This window comes from Heloderma suspectum, chromosome 2, assembly GCF_057233095.1.
Source record: "Heloderma suspectum isolate Gila_16-S chromosome 2, 16-S_ref, whole genome shotgun sequence".
In the NCBI taxonomy this organism is placed as follows: Eukaryota; Metazoa; Chordata; class Lepidosauria; order Squamata; family Helodermatidae; genus Heloderma; species Heloderma suspectum.
In genome coordinates this window covers 48,137,718-48,160,703 of record NC_139459.1, presented here as the reverse complement: position 1 = coordinate 48,160,703, position 22,986 = coordinate 48,137,718, and the positions used below count along the sequence as shown (strand labels likewise).

At 41.9% G+C, this 22,986-nt stretch overlaps 1 protein-coding gene across 3 annotated transcripts in view; it reads left to right on the top strand.

Annotated features, from left to right (window-relative positions):
* SV2C (synaptic vesicle glycoprotein 2C) overlaps positions 1-22,986 on the top strand; it is a 181,477-nt gene that overhangs the window by 145,639 nt on the left and 12,852 nt on the right. For 2 of the 3 annotated variants that reach the window (XM_084833436.1, XM_084833434.1), the window contains exons 8-12: positions 965-1,053; positions 3,966-4,130; positions 5,596-5,729; positions 9,206-9,409; positions 10,580-10,739. In XM_084833436.1, the coding sequence (XP_084689562.1) occupies positions 965-1,053; positions 3,966-4,130; positions 5,596-5,729; positions 9,206-9,409; positions 10,580-10,739 (752 nt within the window). Of the gene's footprint in view, positions 1-964; positions 1,054-3,965; positions 4,131-5,595; positions 5,730-9,205; positions 9,410-10,579; positions 10,740-17,308; positions 18,198-22,986 lie in introns of those variants that run through there. The other variant, XM_084833435.1, reaches the window with a different exon arrangement.

Here is a 22,986-nt window from a genome sequence, read left to right as displayed (position 1 = left end):
AGTCATTCCTTACTTTTCATAGGGACTACTCTTTTCTTCCCAAGGTTGTCTTACAATTCCATTTAACTCAGGATATCGTACTACCAACTTTCCTTCCTCAACTTACCTCCCTGATGGAGGTCATGCTTCATTCCCTAGATGTCAGAAGGGCACTTTCATTCTTTGCCCATAGAACATCATCCTTTAGGAAATCTACCCATTTATTCTTCTGTCACCTGGTGTCATCACAGTGCTTCACCAAATGTGTGATTTCAGCCATACTTCTTGCCTATCAACTAGCACACTTACCGCCCCCCCCCTTACAAGTTTGGGGTGACTTGACTAGAGTCATAGTATCCTCTGCTGCTTTCCTCAGAGGTATTTCGTTTCTGCAACTGTGTAGTGTGTTGACCTGGTCTCAGCCCATCTATCTTCATCAAACGTTACCACCTGGATATCAGAGCTCACACCAATGCAGCTTTTGGCAAAGTGGTCCTTTCTTCAATTCTGGCGTGACATTTCCCTCCTCCGGTAAGTCTTTTGCTTTTCAGTCACCCATATGTGTGAGTCACAGAGACCACAAAGAAGGACACATTGCTTACCTGTAAATGTGGTTCTTTGAGTGGTCATCCGTGAACTGACACAACCCATCTTCCTCCCCACTTTATTGTCTTGCCTTCTTTATTCCTCCACTGGAGCAGATTCAGAACTGAGAGGCAGGCAGGAGCCACATCTGGAGTGTGCACAGAGAAGGTGGGTGGGGCTCCCACCTAAAATTCTGTTTAGCTCTACACAGGCGCATAACCCATATGTTTTGTGCAGGAGCATAACCCATATGTGTGAGTTCACAGATGACCACCTGAAGAACCCCAGTTACAGGTAAGCAACCTGTCCCCCTAGGCACTTTTTCTAAGCCTACAGTCTTTGTCATATTGATCTAAATGGAGTTTTAGGAATAAATGTTAATTTTCTTAATTTCTCACAGATTTGGTTAACGTTTATGAGGTGTTTCACCTATCCAGTAAAGGACAATACGACCAAACTTGCAGCAGTATGGTTTACTCTTTCTTTTGGGTAAGGTTTATGAGACAGATGTGAAGTTAAATTGGTTTATGTTAGAGTTGTTGCATACTCATCTTACTCATCATTGTGTGGTAAAGTGGGTTGGACATGCCTAGTTTTACCTGGTGAGGGAAATTCCAGACAGGTTAAATCTCAAGTTGCTATCTCTGGGTGAGTACGATACTTCTTTTACTCCCTGACTTAGGGTGCTTCCACATTAGGTGTTTACTGTGGAGCACTCATGCATTGTTCACTCACTTTTCAGAGGGCATCTATATGCTGTCACCATCAATTGTTGTCCTCCTGTGTTTTCTCTCATAGTTCTGCAGAAAATTTGACTTTTTTTTTAAATAAAGGAACAAGTAGCACAGTCTCCCCAGGTGTAGATTGCCTTAGTGTTACTTTTCCTTCTTTTTTTTTTTTTTTAAAGGCATGGTTTTGATGTGTGCCTTGATATGACTGGCACAGAGAGTAAGTGAACCTGTTGCTTTGCATCTATACCTCAGTACACCTTCACTGTTACTTTTCCAGTCAGTGCCATAGAATCTTTTTTAATTAATATTTTAATTTGTGCTTTTTTAAACCTTTTTTTAGAAATAATAGTTAAATATTCACACAACAGTGCTTAGATAAGAAAGCATTTTAGCACCCATTTAAAAACTGATTAAAAATAAACACATTTCCTTTCCATTCTTTCCAGTCAGCACCATTTTATTAAGGGTTTTGTTTTGTTTTGTTATTTTTCTTTTCACCTACAGCATTTTATTAATTATACAATGGTGCCTAAATAAAATAAGTACTTAGTTCAAATGTAACAAATGATTTAAAAAATGATTGAAAGTGGTTTTGAAACATGACATGCTCACGTGAGCTGACCCTTCCCTGCCCACACACCTATGCCATGCTCACTAGTATGGACAAAATATAGTAGAATGTACACACAACAGAAAACGTTTCATGCTTCAGGGACTATTAGAAAAGGGACCAAAAATAAATATAATGCCCTTATACAAATCTATGATGTGACCACACTTAGAATACTGACTACCGTTCTGGTTGCCGCACCTTAAATAGTATATTGTAGAGCCTGGAAAGGTGAACCAAAATGCAACCAAGATGATCAGAAGGCTGGAGCAACTCTCCTATAAGGAAAGGTTACAACATATGGGGCTATAAGATGATTAAGGGGGAGACATGATAGAGGTATATAAAATTAGGCATGGTGTGGAAAAATCAGAAGAGAGGAGTTTTCTACTTCACACTGCATAGTTGAAGTTGCTTCCTCGAGATGTGTTGATAACTACCAGTTTACCTTTAAAGGGGGATTAGACAAATTCACTGAGGATAAAGCTACCATTGGCCATTGGCCATGATGGCTACATGCTACTTCCAGGATCAGAGGAAATACTAGTTTCTTGGAAACTGCAGTGGGAGAGGGTTATTGCCCTCATATTCTGTTTGTGGTCTTCTTGAAGTCAACTGTGGGAAACAGGATGCTGGACTAGATAACCTTTGGTTGATCCAGTCATTTGCAATTCCGCATGTAGCTTGTAGCATAAAAGTAATGATTAGACAGTGTTAGGAGTCACCAGTGTGGAAGTGCTCCTTAATTCCCTCACAGCTGAAGCAAGCTTGGTATTCTCTCACTGCCACCAGCAATGGAGGTCCTTTCAGCCAATCTGTCTGCTCATTAGGTTGTCTTTCTTTGAGGCAGTGGAGTGTATAGTGTGCCCTTGAGTTCTCCCTGGTATATTTTTCCAGTTGACTATGGGTCATAGATCTAAATCTCATGGGCTAAACAGATTCAACAAAGGAGAGTTTTTCTTCCTCCGCCCTCCACTCTTTACTATAGTGCAGCTGTGGTTGGGTAGCAGAAAACAGACTAAAAGCACACAAGCGATGTTTTTCTTTAAAATGAGTTATACGAATTTATTCATTACCTCCTCCTACTAAAACTACAAAATGAACTAGCAAGAGATTTCTATCACACAAGGTTGTGAGCAAAGAAAGAAAATAAATTGGATTAATGGTCCTTTTCCAATCAGAGTATTGTACATAAATACTCCCTAGGTTTTTCAAAGGGTAAGCACTATTACGTTTAGGACACTGTTGATTCCCTGCCTCTGCTTCTGGCTAACATGACATCATCTGAAACTAACTTGAAATTTGGTGCTATATAAATTAGCTCCAGAGCATAGACAGTGTGCAAAAAAAAAAAAAAAAACCAACAAGAAATGTTCCCCCAGTTTCAACCTGTGGGGTGAAAAACATTTTACCACATAATGGGCTGGTTTAGATATAATGGTAACTCATGTTTTAGCACTACAAGGATGAGCTAAGCCTCTTCCTGGCTCACACATTTCCCCCAGCTTTCTTTGGTGTGGAGTTCAGAAGTGTTCACTTCCATTTTATGGCATGCTGTGTTATGGCATGCATTTTATGGCATGCCATTTTATGGCATGTTGTCTGAACCCAGAAAACTACAGTTAATTCTAACTATAGTTAGTGGAAACAAGCCAACCAAATCAATTTTATGAAGCTGACTTATTTTCACTAACTACAGTTAAGATTAACTACAGTTTAGGGTTCAGACAATTCACTAAACTGTGATTAATCTAAAACAGAAACAGCAATTTCAGAGCTCACAGCAGCTCCAGAAGAGGAGGGGGAGAATGCATAAGTCCAGGAGGAAGCTAAGCTCATTCTTGTAAAGCTAAACAGTGGTTTAGCATTATGTCCAAATGCAGCCACTGTATTTTAAAACATTTTTTAATCAATGCATTTTTAGCAAAACGCTGGCTGCATTACAACCCATAGTTATGTGTCATGGGTTTCAGTTGAGTTCTTATGATTTAAGAAATCATAATTCTGACATATTCCTTTGAAACAAAATTTGTTGAAGTTATGCCAATTGCTTTTCACAGTTACTATGGATTGTCAGTCTGGTTTCCAGATGTCATTAAGCATCTACAAGCAGAAGAATATGCTTCTAGAAGGAAGATTTTTGAACAGCAGAACCTTACAGGCTTTGACTTCAACTTTACTTTGGAAAATCAGATCCACTTCAATGGAACATTCATCAATGACAGGTTGAGAGAAATAAACAAATAATTTGCTTTCTGAAATAAATGACTGGTAGTATACATTTTTGTCTAGATCTCCCCCCACCCCCAATCTTCATTCATAATAGTTAAGTTTGTTTTTGAGAGGCTTATTCTTAATACTGTAAATCTTGATCATGCACAGAAATATTTCCTTGGCATTGTATAGAGACTAAGTGATAGATTTAGCTCTTTTGTGGGAATTAGTTCATGTAAAAGAGTTAGGAATCTCAATTTGACAGTGACATGCCCATAGCTACCGCAGGCCATTGCTGAGGTGAGACTTGAATACTGAGTTCAATATGCTATCTATCGTTTGGACTACACCACTATTCACTCCTGTTTTTTAGATTTATTTATTGCCCTTTGTCTAAGAAACCCAGGGCATCATTCACTGGTTTATCACATTGTATATGCATAACAATCCTTTGAGGTAGGTTGAGCCGAGAATGAGTTACTTGCATTGTGTGTATTGTATCATTGCCTCCTTTTATATTCCAGGATTCTCATTTTCCTTTTGAAGGTTTGGGTCTCAAGGATATGAGTTCAATTCAGTTTTCATATCCTGGTTCTCCAAACTATGGTTTGCAGGATTGGGAAGCTGCCACAGGTTCACACCCTCTCTCTTTCCCTATTTCTCTTAGGGCACAATCCTATCAGGATAGTTGACTGCTGCCAAACTTGGAGGCGGCCGACTATCCAGTCCTCTCCTCTGTGCTCCGGCCACCCTGCATTTGTGGCTAGACAGACGATTTTGGCTGTCTAGCTGGGGATGTCAGAGTGAGGGGAGGGGGAGGCCGCACAGCACATAGGAAGTGTCATAACAACACTTCTGCAGTCTCCTCCCCATCCCCAGGAATACCCCCCTTTTGCCCACTCCATGCTGTGGTTACGAGTGCGGAGATGGGGAAGAATTGTGCTGCCTACAAGGTGGCGGGGGCAGGGAATGCGGTTCCCAGAAACTGAAAAATCCTATGGCCATCTAGACACTGGCTAGCTGTCATAGGATTGCTGTCCCTGAGTACCTTCTCCATTTTCCTAGTTTATAATAATCATAGGTTGCTCTGATTTCCAAATTGTGTGAATTATGATTAACGCTAACCAGGAAGTGCATCCAAACCATGGTTTCAAATCATGGTTTAGCGTCAATTCCTGGTTAATGCTAATCATAGTTTGGCAGATTCAGATGTCACAGCAAACTATGGTTTTCCAAACCTGGAAAGAGAGGAGGGACTTTGCATGTGAGAGGAAAAGATGAAATGTGCAAGCCTGCAACATATTTACAACTCCAAAGGGTGACTTTGAAGATATCACTATATGGTTTGGATGATCGGAATGTCACATTTGAATTGCATTGAGTCATACTGTTGCAGCATCAATAAGGCTGCACAGTTAGGCCTCTTGTTATTCCTGATGCCTTAAGTTGACTGTACAAAATATTTCTATTGCTCAGGTTTACAATGATGAAATTCAAAGCGGTTACTTTTCAAGATTCCCTCTTTGAGAACTGTTATTTTGAAGATATTACCACACTGAACACATATTTTAGGAACTGCACTTTTGTGGGGACCACTTTCTTCAACACAGGTATGCTGGAAGGAAACTAATTATTTTGCTGTGCATTTCCACTGGGGTCCCATTTTGTCAAGCATTTCTTGCCAGGACTGCGGTAGTTATGGATGGTTACAATGGAATCTAAGACTAGTTCAACGAGAACAATTCTCCCACCCCCCTTGCACCTGAGTGAGGGAACTCTCAGCTTCTAAATGATTAAGTAATAATAAAACTATTAAAAAACTAGACAATGGCAAATGCCTTCTGTTACCAAATGTGCTCCCTTTTTGTGCAGACATATGTATCCCTTGTCCATGTTCCCATGGCCACACATTCATTAAACCCAACAGGGACCTTTAGACATTGGTCATAGAGCATCTATAGCTAAGAGGAGACCTCCCCATCTGGGGATCCACACACATACACAAGTTATCAGGGTAACACCACATATTGATTACAGACAAGAATTTAAAATCCATAAGTTGATTTTGGGCAAGTTGGTCACTTTAAATACAAGCATAATCATGATAATGAACCTACAAGCCTCCCTTGAGAACTGTACTCTACCTGGGGAAATTAGCTATGTTCTTGACATGGCTGATCCCTGAAACCCAAAATGAGGCTGTGGACATGCACAGTTCTTTCTGTAGGGGGGATGGGGGGATTGGAATGATAGCACAAGGAAGACAGGATTGGGTAATGCAGCATCTCTAACACTCATGGGAGTAGGAAAAGGAAGGGAATATGATGGTGGAGTGAATGTTGGGAGTGGGGTAGGGAGAATGGGTTGGAGGGAAACTAAGCCAATAGGGAAGGGGTTGTGTTCTGGTTACACCTGGCATTCACTCACTGTACTTTACAAGGCTACAGGTAGGGGTTTTACCTGGAGCTTGTACCACCCACTCCAGTTTAAAGCACCTTGTGCACTTGCCTTTAGTTTATGCAAGCCCATCTTGGCATCAGGTTCCCTTAACTGTAGAACTTGATAGTCAGTCACCAGTTCTAGAAGAGAGAGCTGACGATAGCACCCTCAAATTCTCAAGACCTAAAAACAAAAACCACAAAAATGGGTCTTAGCTGCAGTCCTTTCCACCAGCGAAGCCAGGGAAAAATGCACTCAAAAGCTGAGACCCTAACCAATTCAGAAGTTTAGAGCCAAATTACTTACGTGCATGCACGTGTGCGGGCCCCCCCCCCCCCCGCACACCTTACTCAGAAAGCAGGGGTAATGGGGGTGGAGAATACATTTGTAGCAGGATTTACCTTTTCCTGGGTGGAAGCCCTTTCCTGAAGACTGGAAAGCTCTGTGCCTTTCAAAAAGACTTTTGTGTTCCCCAGTGGGAGATATAGATATACCCAGACAAGCGGCTGCTTGTTTGGGAAAACCTAAGCTGGGGAGAAACAGAACCTCAGATTCAGAGGACCAGCCTGGAGTTTGTATAATGGTTCCATGAAGAACTTGAGAACCCAAGTTTGCCTGTGGGGAGAGCAGGTAACATTTGCCTGTCACCCGTGACTTGGCACCCATCAAAGCTGGCATACCTTGCTATTGAAAAACTTAACTTTTTATATTTTTTCCACAAAAGAATTGACATTACACCTGGTAAGACAACCTAACTAAAAACTTGCAAAATTGGTGTTGGAAATGGTGGTACTTGTCCTCAGACGAAGGACTTGATCGCTCTTCCAATAAAAGCTATTCCTGACACAAAAGAAATACTTGGTGAGGATTCCTACCTCAATGAAGCACATTGGGGAAAACTTTTCATGACATCTTGCCATATTCCAGAGAGAGATCACTCTGTGTGAGACATGCATACCTTGCTTAATTTTATCCCCTCCCTCTGGGGCATATGCACATCTGCAAGTTTGATTAGAATCTGATGATGTCCAATCTAGCCTTGCGTACATGACATAGCTGTGGAGGCGTATACCTTTGTCTGTGTTTCCCCAGTCACCAAAGTTGAGGGTGACAGGCACCAGGGTTACTGTTCTCTAGCCAAGGTAGGGTCTGTTTGGTTCACTCTGAAACTGAGCTACTTTATTTTATTTATTTTATTTCTATACCGCCCAATAACCAAAGCTGTCTGGGCAGTTCACAAAAATTAAAACCACAAAGTGCAGCATAAAACAATATAAAATATGAAAGCTTAAAACCACAATATAACAGTACAACCAGAATAAAATCTAGCAGCAATGCAGAGATTTAAAATACAGATTTAAAACACTAGAGCTAAAAGACTAGGAAACTAAAATGCTAAAATATTGGGAGAATAAAAAAGGTCTTCTTCACCTGGTGCCGGAAGGAGTACAACGTAGGTGGCAGGCGAACCTCTCTAGGGAGCTCATTCCACAGCTGGGGTTCCACAGCAAAAAAGGCCTTCTTCTGGGTAGCCACCCACCTTACTTCCTTTGGCAGGGGCTCATGAAGAAGAACCCCTGAAGATAATCTCAGTGTCCGGCCAGGCACATATGGGAGGAGGCGGTCCTTCAGATAACCTAGTCCCAAGCCATTTAGGGCTTTGAATGTTAATACCAGCACTTTGAATCAGGCCCGGAAATGGACTGGCAGCCAGTGCAGCTGGAAAAGTACTAGTGTAATGTGATCTCATTGGCCAGTCCCTGTTAACAATCTTGCTACCCTGTTTTGGATTAGCTGAAGTTTCCAGACCATTTTCTAAGGCAACCCCACGAATAAATAACGCATTGCAGTAATCTAGACGAGAGGTTATCAGAGCGTGTATAACTGTAGCTAGGCTATCTCTGTCCAGATAAAGGCATAGTTGGTATATCAGCCTAAGCTGATAAAAGGTGCTCCATGCCACTGAGTTCACCTGTGCCTCAAGTGACAGTTCTGGGTCCAAGAGCACCCCCAAAATACAAACCTGATCTTTTAGGGGGAGAGCAACCCCCTCCAGAACATGTTGAACATCACCCACCTGCCAAATGAACCACCCACTCCCTAACAGGTTTTGTACTTGTATCTACTAATGTTACAGACTCCATTAAGTTTTGTATATGACATTTGTTGAAGCGCACAACATTGAAAATTACATTTGACTTGTTATCTGAAGGAAATCCATTATCCCACTGAAGAAATAATGCTTTGTTTATTTGTTTATTTTGTTTATTTATTCAACTTGCCCCATTTTTCCACCTGAAGATATCTCAAGACATCAGGGAACAGTAAAAAACATAAAAAACAATATTAACAGAACCATCTAAAAAGAGAGAACATCATATTTGTATCCTGCTTTTTAGTTGGAAAAACAGGCAACTCCATGTTAACAAAACCCAACAATGAAACACAATACAGCATCATAAAACATTTAAAATACAGAACCCTGGAGTCACTGTGAATATTGATTTTGTCTTTTATCCCTCTTTTGAAAGCACTCTGTTGAAGAGTCATTTATCATGGAGACTATCAGTATTGGAAATGTTTTGAAATCAGATACTTTCACGAGTTCCTGATAGTGTTCAAACTGTCACTTTCTCTGTTTCCATAGATATTGAACCATCTAAATGCCCTGGCAGTACATTTATAAACAGCCCATTCCTTCATAACAAGACAGGATGTCAAATTTCTTTTGATGATGATTACAGTGCCTATTGGATTTACTTCGTTAATTTCCTGGGGACTCTAGCAGTATTACCAGGGAATATCGTCTCAGCTCTTCTGATGGACAGAATTGGGCGTTTAACGATGTTAGGTATGAACTTTGCTTTAAGCAGCTGTATCCCCCCTTTATCTTTTAGGGTTTACAGTTGATGGTTGGGACGGAGGATTTTTTTAACTTTAAAAAAACAATTTGAACATAAACTCTGCAGGTAAACAGAAAGAAAGTTTATCTAATTCTTTCCACAAGTTCATGGCCAACTTAGATGTTACGCATCACATGTGTGTAACAAGTTTCCCAATGGCTTTGTTTGATTGTTTTAAGTGAAAAGTAGCTGCAAGAATTGTGAGCTTGAACAGGAGAGGAGTTATTGACAGCACAATTCCAGACATGTCTACTCACAGGTAAATCCCATTGTTTTCAATGGGCTTAGTCCCAGGTAAGTGGCATAGGATTGCAACCTTTATTTTCCATCTGTATGTAGAGTTGGGAAATGGCCAGAGGAAAGGGTTAAACAGCCATGCTGTCATTCCTCTGATCAAACTCACAGGCTCCTGCTTTTTATTTTAAAAATGTCAAGAGGTTTTAACAGGTGATTGCTGTATAATATATGTATGAGCACTTGCACCATTTCGTCACATGGAATAATCTGCAGAAGACAGCTGTCTTTTCCTGGCAAGACCTAGTCCATAGAAGGGCTTGGAGGAGCCAGAGCCAGACAGAGGTTTCAAGTTGATGGCAAGAACACTCAGTAGGAAGGCAGGGGCTGCATCCAGCTCAAGATTAGAAACCATGGACCAAGGGAAAGTGTAGTCAGACGGGTCATTTGGCATTCTAGACAGATCTCAGCAGACAACTTGTTCCTATGGGTTCCTAGGTCCAATTGGGCTCTCATAGTCTCCTTAACCCTTCTTAGGCTCCACCCCATTCCTAAGCGTCTTTAAGGGATAGTCCTCTGGTCTAGAGCCTAGTTTCTCATAGTTGCTTTCACACATGGGCAAGAACCTGGTCCCTCAAGGGAATCCTTCCTTTTATGGTCTCTTGCTTGAGGGGTCTGTGCCTGTTTGGTTAAGGCTTAATGTCAAGGCTGGGTCCAATGTTTTTGCAGCTTCTGCCTCTGGCCCTCACAACATGCCTGGGCCCTTTGTGTTGGTGTCCAGAGCATTGCTTAGGGTTCGAGGTCACAATGACAACAGTATCGCACTGCTTTGCAAAGCCTATAACAAAATCCATAGTAATTCTTATTGTTTGCCTTACATACAGGTGGTTCTATGATTCTTTCTGGAATTAGCTGCTTTTTCCTGTGGTTTGGTACAAGTGAATCTATGATGATAGGCATGCTGTGTCTATACAATGGCCTCACCATCTCGGCGTGGAACTCACTAGACGTTATTACTGTGGAGCTGTATCCTACAGACAGGAGGTATATTCTCATATTCTTGCTGTGCTTTACCTCCTTTCCAACACATAATTAAGAAAATTTGGCAGTCATAGATTAAAGGGATCGATTCTCGTATTCATCACTAACTGGTTTTGTATGTGTTTTTAAAGGAATAAACAGACACTTTTTGTAATGGAGGAAAGTAAGCAAAGGGGTCCCCAGCGATCAGCATTAGGACTGGTGCTATTTAACTTATTAAATATATCTGGATTTAGGGGGGAACAGTGAGGTATATTTCCTATAGCTTTCATCTGACATTGTTCACTGTCAGAGACAATGTACTAAACCAGGCAGACAATTTGGATTAACCCCAGTACAGTTATTGTCTCAGTCAGCAGCATAGCAAGCGACAAATGTTGACCTTTTTTTTTTTTTCAGATCAGCAGTGTCTTCTCTTGCCATGGTTATTTATAAATCCAAAGCATTTGCTTTTATGGCACTATACTTTCATTATACTTCATTAAAGTGTCCTTCTGGTAACAGTTATCCTGCTACCAAGCCTTAATGCATAATTAAAATAAGCCCTCTTTTAGAGTTTTTCTACACAAGGCTGTTAATCAGCCATTAATCTGCTGTATCTACTTCTGGTTTCATCACAGAATTGAAATCTGAGCGCTACACGACGAGCGTTTCTTTTCCTGCCTTTCAGCCACATAACCTCTAGGTGGCACTGTGGTGTAGCAGAATAGCGCAAATACATAAGTAAAAAAGTGTTTTCTTTTGGTTTTACAATTAAATACCATACTTTCCCTGCTCTAAAAAAAAGTCACCAAAAGTGCTCTTTTTAGACACAGAAACAAAACTGGAGGTTCACGACATTGTCTAAAGAACCTTGTAAAAAAATGAGTAGGGAATGACAATACATGCCTCATATAGAAAAGCCCTTAGAGTCCACCTTTTCCCTTTTTTAGAATTTTACGAACGTAATGTAAAAAAAAAGCAACACAAAAACAGCCTTGCTTTATTCCGGGGGATGGCCTGAAGCAACAGATAAGGCAGCCAGGGCATTTTGCTGAGCAGGTGAGCTGTGTCTTACCATCTGGTACCCTGTTCTGCATTGTTGCCTGTCACTGTTTGGCTACTGATGTGGGGGATGCTGACATAGTTGGCAAGAGCTGACAGCCTCCCCCAGGCTGACTTGATAACTTGAACCACCTGTGCTTTATTCTTGGGAAAGGCCTTTATCTGCAAGGCCTGATGCAGGGTGGTGGAGCTATCTGTGGTGGCATGCAAAGGCAAGAGTCACTCCTCTAACATCTAGCAGATTGTTTTTTGGAGTCTTTGGGGTGGGTTTGATTTCCCTCTTAGGACCTGATCATGTGTCTGAGGGACAGGATATGGGGCCAAGTAGAAGGAGGGGGGGGAACCAGGTGGGCAATTAGTGTGGCTACAGATAGGAGGAGGTATGGCATTGGGAGGAGGGCTAGCCAAGTAAGGAGCACATGGCCCCGAGAGCTAACAGCTGTGGTTGCCCTATCAGCTTGCCCTAAGGTCTCTACATGCTGTTTCTAAATGCCAAATTGGTTCATAATAAGATGGCCCTCATCCATGATTTAATAATGGATGAGGCAGCTGATCTGAGATGAATAACTGAGATCAGGGTGAGTTGGCAGGCGAGCAAGGGGGAGTTAGTCTCTTCCAACTGAGTACACAAAGATACTGAAGGGTAGACTTGAGGGCTGGAGAGGGAGTTGCTGTGGTCTGTAGGAATTCCATCTCTCTCTCTCCAGGTTCCCTGTCTGACTTACTACCAGTGGAGTGTTGGCATCTTGTGTTGGACTAGTGGGACCTATTTGGGATTCAGCTGGTGTACTGCCCACCCCACTGCTCAACAGTCTCCCTACCTGAGCTGACAGAGGTGATCTTGGATATGTAGTTGAGGACCGCCAGGTTGTTGGTTATGGGGGATGTCAACATTCACTTTGTCTGGGGCAGCTCAGGACTTCATGGCTTTCATGACAACCATGGGACTGTCCCAACATGTGGAACTCCCGGCCAAGGGAGGCTATGTTCACTCCCTCTCTGCTGTCCTTCTGCCACCAGGCAAAGACCTTTTATTTAAGCAGGCCTTTGGCTTGTAACCGGGTCTGTTCGGGTGGATGCTGTTTTTATTATGTTATTGTTGTGTTTTTAATTGAGTGTTAGTGTGTTTGTTTTCTTATTGTTTTAGGGTGCAATTCTATGCATGTTTAGACAGAAAAAACTGGCTGGGGAATGCTGGGAGTTATAGGACTTTTTTCTTTCTAAACATGCATAGGGTTGTGCCCTTAATCAAGTTTTATTTATTATTGTAAGCCACCTTGGATGCCACTTTCTTAGTAGAAAGACAGGGTACAAATCAAATAAATAAATAAGTCAGTGGCCCAACACATGTAATAGGGCACCCTCTAGACTTGTTTTTTTCAGCTGGCAACAGAAAGGGTGATCTGAAGTCAGGGGGCTTGGAATCAGTCCTTTTGTCATGATCAGATCACCTCCTGTTCAGGGTTTAGAATCATGGCAGCTTTTTTCCTCTGCAAGGGTGGGGGACCTGTCCTGGAAGCTAATGATCTGGATGGTTTCCAGAGGGCTCTAGGGATGTTTTCCAGCTGGTATGGCTGGCTCTCCTGTAAAAGCCCTGGTTGATCTGTGGAATGCTGAAATGGCCTTGGTGGCTGACGCATTTGCTCTTGAATGCCTTCTCCAGATTAGCAGTCCTCATACAGCCCCATGAGCTGAGAGCAATTAAACAGGTGGGGAGACAGTTTGAACATAGATGGAGGAAAATTCCTAGTATAGGGCAGGAAGTGGTGGTCGTGAGATTCCAATGGGAGAGAAATAAACTACACCAACTCCAGGAAATCTAGGCACAGATCCCCCCTTTTCTGGGAGAATGTCAGAGGAACAGGAGGACTTTGGACCCTGTTGATCCACAGCCTCTCCCTGCCTGCCTCCTTTTTGCCCTCTCTCACATCTGAGCTCTGACATCTGAGGAGCACTAGTTGTGGACCTTTCTGCAGCCCCATGGAGGAGGCTTCTGAGGTCAGATCTCCAAGGGCGGACCTGTCTGTCTGCCCAAAGAAAGATCCAAAAAATTATATGGTCCTTGGGACACCCTCCCAGAGACCATAGGATGACAGCTTAAACAACTTTAAATATATTTGACTACTAGTAGTACTTTTTTGCACTTCTTATTGTGTTAGGATGATCCACATATCATACTCTTAACCCCTGCCCTTTTCTGTTTGACCATACATTTTAAGAAAAACAAATCTACTCATTACTACTGGATTCTTCCCTTAGTATCTGCTTCTGAAGTTTTCTTTTCATGGAATCTCTCTACTTGGTAATAATATGAGCCTTGTGTTTAATTCTGTCACAAAAGGAATTTTTTCATATTACGATTTTGCAGTCATAGGCACAGCAAGTTTCTACTGCCACCCAGTGGAAGAAATATAACAGTGTTCTATTCTGTTTCCAATCCTGTTTTCCAATTATGACATATATTTAAGTGGCCCAAAGGCAACAGTGATATCTCCTCTGTTGTTTTCTTCAGCTATCTATCTATCATCTATCTATCTATCTATCTATCTATCTATCTATCTATCTATCTATTTTCTTAACTGCCCATCTGGCCAGTCACCCGGCCACTCTGGGCGATGTACAGCAATACAACAGTTTTAAAACAATAAAATTCTACATTAAAACATCATATTTCTAAAAATACCCTAACCCACCCCAAATGCCTGCCTGAACAACCACGTTTTTAATGCGTGGCGGAAGCTCATTAAAGAGGGGGCATGGCAGAGTTCCCTAGGGAGGGAGTTCCACAGAGTGGGGGCCACCACAGAGAAGGCCCTCTCCCTTGTCCTCACTAGCCTAGCTGTCCTGGCTGATGGGACAGAGAGAAGGCCACCCGAAGCTGATCTTGTTGAGCAGCCTGTCTGGTTTTGCTGGAGGCACTCCTTAAGATAGGCTGGGCCGGAACCATATAGGGTTTTAAAGGTCAAAACCAACACCTTGAATTTGGCCCAGAAAACAACTGGTAACCAGTGCAACTCCTTCAGCACTGGAGTGATGTGATCATGCTGGCAGCTGCCTAATCAGGCGAGCCGCCGCGTTCTGTACCAGCTGCAGCTTCCGAACTGTCTTCAAGGTAATGCACATAGAGTGCATTTGTTGTTGTTCAGTCGTTCAGTCGTGTCCGACTCTTCGTGACCCCATGGACCATAGCACGCCAGGCCTTCCTGTCCTGCGCTCTTTCCCGGAGCGTGCTCAAGTTCATATTCAATAGAGTGCATTACAGTAGTCTAAACTAGAGGAGACCAGGGCATGTACTACCGATGGGAGCAGATGGTCGGGAAGGTAGGGGCTCAGCCGCTGTATCAGATGGAGTTGGTACAACGCTGTCCGACTCACAGCTGACACCTGAGCCTCCATGGACAGCTGGGCATCTAAAATGACCCCCAGGCCGCAAACCTGGTCTTTCAAGGGTAGCCATACCCCATTCAACACCAGGTCAACATCCCCCAACCTCCTCTTGTCTCCCACCAAAAGTACCTCGGTCTTGTCAGGGTTCAGCTTCAGTTTATTCCTCCCCATCCAGCCACTCACCGTCTCCAGACAGGGATCTTGGACAGGGATTCTATGGCCAACCTTGGTGAAGATTTAAAGAAGAGGTAGAGCTGCGTGTCATCCGTATATTGATGACACTGCACCCCAAACCTCCTGATGATAGCCCCCAGCGGCTTCACATAGATGTTAAATAGCATGGGGGAGAGGATGGAACCTTGTGGCACCCCACAAGTGAGCGGCCACAGGTCCGAAACCTCCTCTCCCAGTGCTACCCTCTGGTACCTGCCGGAGAGGAAGGACCAGAACCACTGTAATACGGTGTCTCCAATGCCCAGCCCCTCCAGGGGGTCCAGGAGGATACCGTGGTCAACGGTATCAAAAGCCGCTGAGAGGTCGAGGAGAACAAGGAAGGAGCATTCCCCCCTATCCAAAGGTTTTTATGGATCAGGCACTTTCAAATCCTGTTCCTCTGTGAGATGAGCTCTGATATGCATTCCAGAAGTTCTGTTGGGCCACAGTTTTTCATTGGATGCAGTTTTTCACTTGTCAGCATTAGTGGTTATCTGATAAAAAATATCACCTCCATTTATTTCACATTTCACCTTCCATTGTCTTAAGAGCCATGCAGACTTACAGGTTGGAATTATGCCAGATTTTCTTCTTTTCCTCATCTGTGGCTACAGACCTGGTACTAAAGAATCTTATCACACCTCACTGAAACCTTTTGCTTTCCTTTTTTTTTAATTACGTTCTCTTTCTGCCTAGGCAGGCAGAGTGTGGAATTTTACCCTGCTAATCTAGCCACTGCTTTCCCTAATCTTTTTGGTGGTCTATTTGTAGGCTACTGCAGTATATTTTGCTTTAGATATGATCTCAGGAAAGACATATGTAATATAATCCTGATTATTTCATCTGCTGCCTCGAACTTGCATTCTGCAGTAGTAGTTGATTTCAGATAAGCTCAGCAGGTTCAGTGTTGTTGTTGTTTTTTTAGGCTTTAAAATACAAGCAACATTAATTTTATTAACTTGTTCCATCCAGTCTTCTAATTATGGAACCAGAAACCTCTCTGTGATGGACCTTTTTCAGAGAAGCTATTCACAAAAATCAGATTTTTATAAAGTGTAGCACAACTCCAACCCAAAAACTTGGGATCTAAATAAACATTCAAAGGGTGCCTTAGAAGGCAATTTTGCCCCCTCTAAGTGTGGACTGCATGAAGATAAAATCATCATAACTTCCAACTGGGAATGGACAAATTTATCGATTTCAGTTTCTCTCAGTTTTTCATTTTTCCAGTCTTAAATTCCACTGAACTTTGAGGGTTTTTTTTAAACTTTGCATGAAAATGTGTATGCATTTTTGTGCACATTTTTCCTAACACATGCATTTTTGTGCACCATTTTGCTTAATATACACATTTTTGGCAAGCAGCGTTTCTAATATAATGTTTTTAATGTTACTTTCACTAATAATGAAATTTTCACTAATATTCTTTTCACTGATAATCATTTTGCAAAATTCAGATAAGTTTGAATTTCAAAGGATAACTGAGTTTCAGTTTGCATATTGGTTTGAAAGTGTGAAATTAGTTAACTATGCATTAAAATGAGAACCAAGCCAATTTTCCCCCCATCCCTACTTCCAACAGCATTTCATATCAAGTAACTTAGCCAATCCCCAAAACACCACGTGCTGCAGGCGATCACATTTCTGATCTTTCATTCAGTTTTAGAGATGTCCAAAACCTGTGCCTGAGAACCTGGACAGCAGCTGCCTTTCAGAGCAGACAATACTGGGCTGGATGGACAAATAGTCTGACCTGGTCGAAGGCAGCTTCCTCCTTAACAGCACAATCCTATGCATGTTTAGACAGAAAAAAGTCCTGCAGCTCCCAGCATGCCCCAGCCAGCTGGGAGTTGTAAGACTTTTTTCTGTCTAAACATGCATAGGATTGCACCCTAAGCCTCTCTCTCTCTCTCTTTTTTAATCCATAGATATTTCTGTGTCCCCTCATGGTACCCTAAGATATCTGTGGATATCCATGCAATGGTCTGAAAACCTGTGCAGTTCCAAACAATATGTGTGTTTTGAAAGACCTTGTTTTTGGGAAAAGCAGCACCTGGATATACATAAGAGCATGCTCTATAAGCAATTGTATACAGCTGCAAAGTCATGTATAGCATGTAACTAGAATTCTCCAAAGCAACCAACTAAAGAGCAGTGGATTGAGACAATTTGGGAGACTATGAGTATGTATAAACCCAGCAAGTGTATCCTAACTTGAAGAATATTATGGCACCATGGTTTCCATGTATTTCCTATGTTGAAGCTCTTCAAACTTTTGATAAAATTCCAACCAAGTACAATTGCCATTTTTTTTAATTAATACACACATACACACAAAATGACATGCACTCGCACCTTTTATATGTTGTATAACTTGTATTTTTTCTTTCATTAGGTAGTGAGGTCCCACTTATGCTGTTTTACTGTAGATGTTCCATAAGCATATCAGTTATAGCCTAAGATTTATAATTTGTGAATTCCTTTGTTTCTTTAGTGATTTTGATTTTTTTATTATGTACATTCTTCTTTTTGTTGCCTTTATTCTGTTAACTTTCTTTTGAAATAAACTAAAATTTCATAATAAGAACATGCTCCCTTTGGTTTAAAGCTGCTTTATATTCCCCTTTGGGGAGCTCATCTCTCAGCTGTATAAACCCCACAATGACATGGACCTGTGATATATCTGAAAACTAGGGCAAATCCCGTGTCACCATTGGGGCTAGTAGTCTGAAAATGATTGGATAAAAATATGTTTCCTTGAGACTGGAACATTTACATTTTAAAAATAAGTGTACTGCAAATAAACCAGCAAAGGTGAAAACAAAAAACAAAAGTTCTTTTTAACAAGATTGTTTACCATTTCTTAAAGCTGGAGGTCAAAAATATGTGATGTACGATTTTTCTTTCTCTTCTCCCTCTGGTGTCCTTTCAGTTCTTTTCTTCAGCTTCTCTTCCTCTATGTATCATGAACTGACTTCTCTTCAGCCCCTTTCCCAACATTCTGTGCCTGTCCTTTCATTGGCACAGCACTCTAAAACCTCAGAGGAGTAAGCATTATTACATGTGCATACACATGCTGTGTCACATGTTACATTTCATGCAGTGTGGGGCATATACATTAACCTCCACTTTGCCTCATCCTCTCGCTTCTCAAGCTGCCCAAAGCTTGAGCTTTGAACCTTTTTGAACATTCAAAATTTTCTGCACGTCTACACTGCTCAAGCTTCAGTTTAAAACAAAAATGAGCACAATTGGTGTGGTAGATCTCTAGTAATAAGCCTTACACTGCCGTATTCTTATATAAGATGGCTTAAACCACAATATCCCTGGCAAGAATATCTTTTGGGGACATACATGCGTGCTATAATCTGAAATTTAGAATTTGGACTTGACAGATAATGTTGTTTACAGTTTCCCCACTTCTCTGCACAGTCCCCCCCCCACACACACACACACACCCTGTCCACTCTGAAAGCCTTAAACACATTCTATAATCTTCTACATATCTAGGACATTTACCTGCAAAAGCAGATATGCAGTAGTCACAGAAAAACTAATACTATCCTAAATGGAAAAAGAGATAGCAGTCAACTTACAAGAAAAGATGTTGTTGACAGTCAGCTGACATATTTTGCTATGTCTGGATTGCAGAGGATGCTATATGTCATGATGCCCTGGTAGGGCATCATGACATAATAGCGCCTTGATACTATCAACCATTTCAGTATATTATTTAATTGTGAAGTCCCTAGCATGCAAAAGCAGTCACCAATCCACTTCGAAAATCTTGAAGCATAGATGATATTCATAAAAACCATTTGACATATTTTGCTGCACTGGGAGCAAAAAAGAAGATCCTGAAATGTAGTAATTTCAAACAAGTTAACAACTCAACAGTCAGACAAGAGTCCAACCTAGCATGCTAGGGGTCCCATGAGAAAGTCTGTTTCACTGTTCTCTACAGCAAATAAATTCAACTGCCCACCTGGCACTAATGGCAAACCTGGGCCATGCAAGAATTATTTCAATCAAGGAGATCCACCAGGTGCACCTCTTGAGAGAACTGAATTTGGCCTCAGTTGGCAACAGCACTTCAATAGATAGCTGTAGGACCAAACTAGATGAGACCATAGACATCCATTATTAGACCTCTTGTCTCAAAAAAGTTAGGCAATATCAGCTAAAGGTCCTAATCCAGTCCCTGAGAAAGTGGGGGCTTAGCCCTTTCCCCTACATTATTTTCCCCAGTGAAAATTGCCTCTGAAGCTGCTGTTTCTACAGAAAATTTACAGGCAAACCTGTAAAATATCAGCATGTTTTCCCCAATGGGGCAAATCAGAGCTTCGGGGCAATTTTCATTGGGAAAATGACATGGGTGGGGAGAAAGGCTTTTTTTGAAGGAAAAAAAATCCTCTGCCAGTGTAGTGGTCCTAATCCACATCTTTCTCACACAGATGGCTGCTATTAAGGAAACAGGCGCTACAATCGTGGGTCTCCAGCCTCTCATCTGGCTTGGCCCTCAACAATGCCTAATGACTCCAGAAAAGCTCACAGGTGCTAATTATGTCTCTTGTCTCTCACAACACCAGTTTTCCTGTGCCACAGGAACAGGGTCATAGGAATAAAGGAATCTGCCTCATATGGACTCAGACCATTGGTCCTTCTAGCCAAGTATTGCTAACACTGACCGGCAATGGCTCTCCAGAGTTTCAGGCAGGATTCTTTCCTAGACCTACATGGAGATGCTGGGGATTGAACTTAGAACCTTCTGAATGCAAAGTATGTGTTCTACCACTGAACTTCAGCCCCTGTCTTAAAATGGCATGGGTGGGGAGAAAGGTTTTCTTAAAAATTCTCCTCCCATCCAGTGTCATGGTCCCAATCCAGATCTCTTCTCTGCGCGCTCTCTCTCTCTCTCTCTCTCTCTCTCTCACTCACACACACACACACACACTCGCACACACACGGCTGCTATTAAAGAGATAGATGTTACAATTGTAGATCTCCAACCTCTCATCTTGTTTGGCTGTCAGTAAAGTCTAAAGACTTCAGGTCCTCCCTCCTCTGCTTGATCACTGTATTTGGTGGTAGCAGGCAGTAAGTGCATGGCCCCAACTACCACAGGAACACAGAAAGCTGCCTTATACTAAGTCAGACCGCTGGTTCAGTATTGTCAACACTGACTGCCTGTAGCTCTCCAGGTTCTCAGGCAGGAGTTTTTCCTCCTTTACCTGGAGATGCCAAGGATTGAACCTGGGACCGTCTGCATGCAAAGCCCTACTACTGAACTACAGCTCTACCACCATCACCCTGAACTGCTATTCCATCAAGGCAAGTGAGAACTACAGCATGCACCCCTGAATGGGCCTGTATTATGTACAGCAGCATGTAATTACCAGGTCATTTCACAGAAACTGTTAAGGATATATGAAAAGTATCTTCTGCTTGAAATCATAAACAATCCACTGCCATTGGCTTTATTAGGCATTTTTCACTGAAGAATGCTCAGCAGAAAATGGCTAGTAAATTAATCTCAAAAGGAAAGAAATTATATCAACAAATGTGTGGAAACTAAATATTTCAGATCTTTTCCCTTCTCCACTTAAAATCTGCAATAAGCTAGCAATCACAGCAAAAAAACAACATTTTTTAAATTGTGTGCTTGGGTACTGCATATTCAGACAGGGACAGGCTTTCTTCAAAGGTATGCAAATAATTCAAGCAAACGAGTTCTACTGAAGTGATCCTTCTGTTCTTATCAGTATATATTTATGGATATAGGGCCAGCCTCATCCCCCTTCTCTTTAATGATATGTTTCTCAGAATTCATGAACTTGGTTCCTCCTCCTTTTGACTTTACTCTGCCTTCTTGGTTCCATAACCATTTCTTCAGCAGGTGAGTGCATGAAGGTCCCTTGCAAGCCTCTCTAAAGCAGTACTTTTTAAATATATGCTTTTGCTGCCAAAAAGCACGTATTTGTTTGTTTCCCAAGGGTCTACAGGACATCGCATCATCTCAGTACTGGTTTTTCAAGCCACTGATACAGATATATCTGAACTGATAGAATTCTTGTCCTATCTGGGTGCGGTCTCATCAACATTTTCACAAAGTACTTTTCTTAATTAGGTGGATCACTTGAAAGCACATAAATAGTTTCTGTTCCTCATAGGAATACTATCTCCTTGTTTTGTTAGCACTATCTATCTAGAACAGAGGTGGGTAACCTGCAGCCCTAGGGCTGCATTTGGCCCTCACCCTAATTTCAAAATACCTCTACAAGTGATCAGTTCAGACCTCTGGCAGGAATAATCTATCCCTGCCCTGGCAACTTGCTTGGCAGGGAGGAAGGTGGGGGGAGTGTCAGAAAGACAGAGTGAGAAAATGGGAAGGCAGAGAGTGACAAAAAGGGGTGGGTCTGCCCACTGCTGGATTCAGCCATGCCCACTGCCAGCATGAGGCCCCTGGCAGGTTAACCCTGATGTAATGTGGCCCTCAACAAAAAAGAGGTTCCCTATCCCGATCTAGAATGATAGGCTCTGATTTTGTCCAACCTGTCAGAGGCTGCTTTTATCTTTCTGTCTCAATACCAGAATTATGTGGATGTTAAAGAAGTTGAGAGTACTTTAGTGTGGGAGCATATGCTATTTTGAGACTTGTGTCTTAATCCAGAATTTGAGGTTAAAAATTCTAAGACATGCAACCTTTCACAGTAGCAAGTGTGCCTTAAATTTTCAATTGCCCAGCCAATGGTGGCGGGGGGCAAAGAAGATAATAAACACAGGTGGGTCTTACTTTTGTGCCACAACATAGTAATCCTTTAAGAGAGCTTTGTGAACTGCCCAGAGAGCTATTGGGTGGAATGAAAATGTAATTAATTAATTCCTTAGATTCCTGCATTGAGCAGGGGGTTGGACTCCATGGTCTTATAGGCCCCTTCCAACCCTACTATTGTGTGATTCTATTCTATGATATTGGAGTATCATTACTGAACCTGAATTGTTGCTGTAATAGAATTAAGTAAATATGCTATAAATCAGTGAAATAAAGTATGAGGGAGAAATGGTTACTTAAATATTCTGAATGTTCAAAAAGACTTTCCTGTGTTACTATAGCGATGCCCTCTAACCTTCTGTGCCTGAGTGCTGTTTCATAGATTAGGCATTTCTGCATGGAAAATGCATGGAAGCTGCATATAGATTGTCATGTGTGACAATTTCACATGCTCTTGCACAGGCTGTTGCTCTATGGCTCATGTTATCTCTGGCTCCCTAGTGTGTATGTGCATACTATGAGCATATCATAGGACAGTTTTCACGTGTTTTCCTCTATAGACGTGCTTTCTATGTCGTAAAATCATGTACATAGCTTGATTGTACATAGCATCTATTTCTGCAAGGAAGAACACAGAAACACTCTTGATATGATCTGCTATGTTCCTCTCATTTAATAGCCTCTCTCATGTCATCTGCCCCAGTGACTGAATCATCTTATTCCTTCTGTGATGAGTTTTCCACCTTGGGGACAAAACTGCTGCTTGCATTTGGCTTAACTTTTGTATTGCTCGTTTGGATGCCTAGGCAGAGGTGCTCCTGGTTAGGAGAAAGG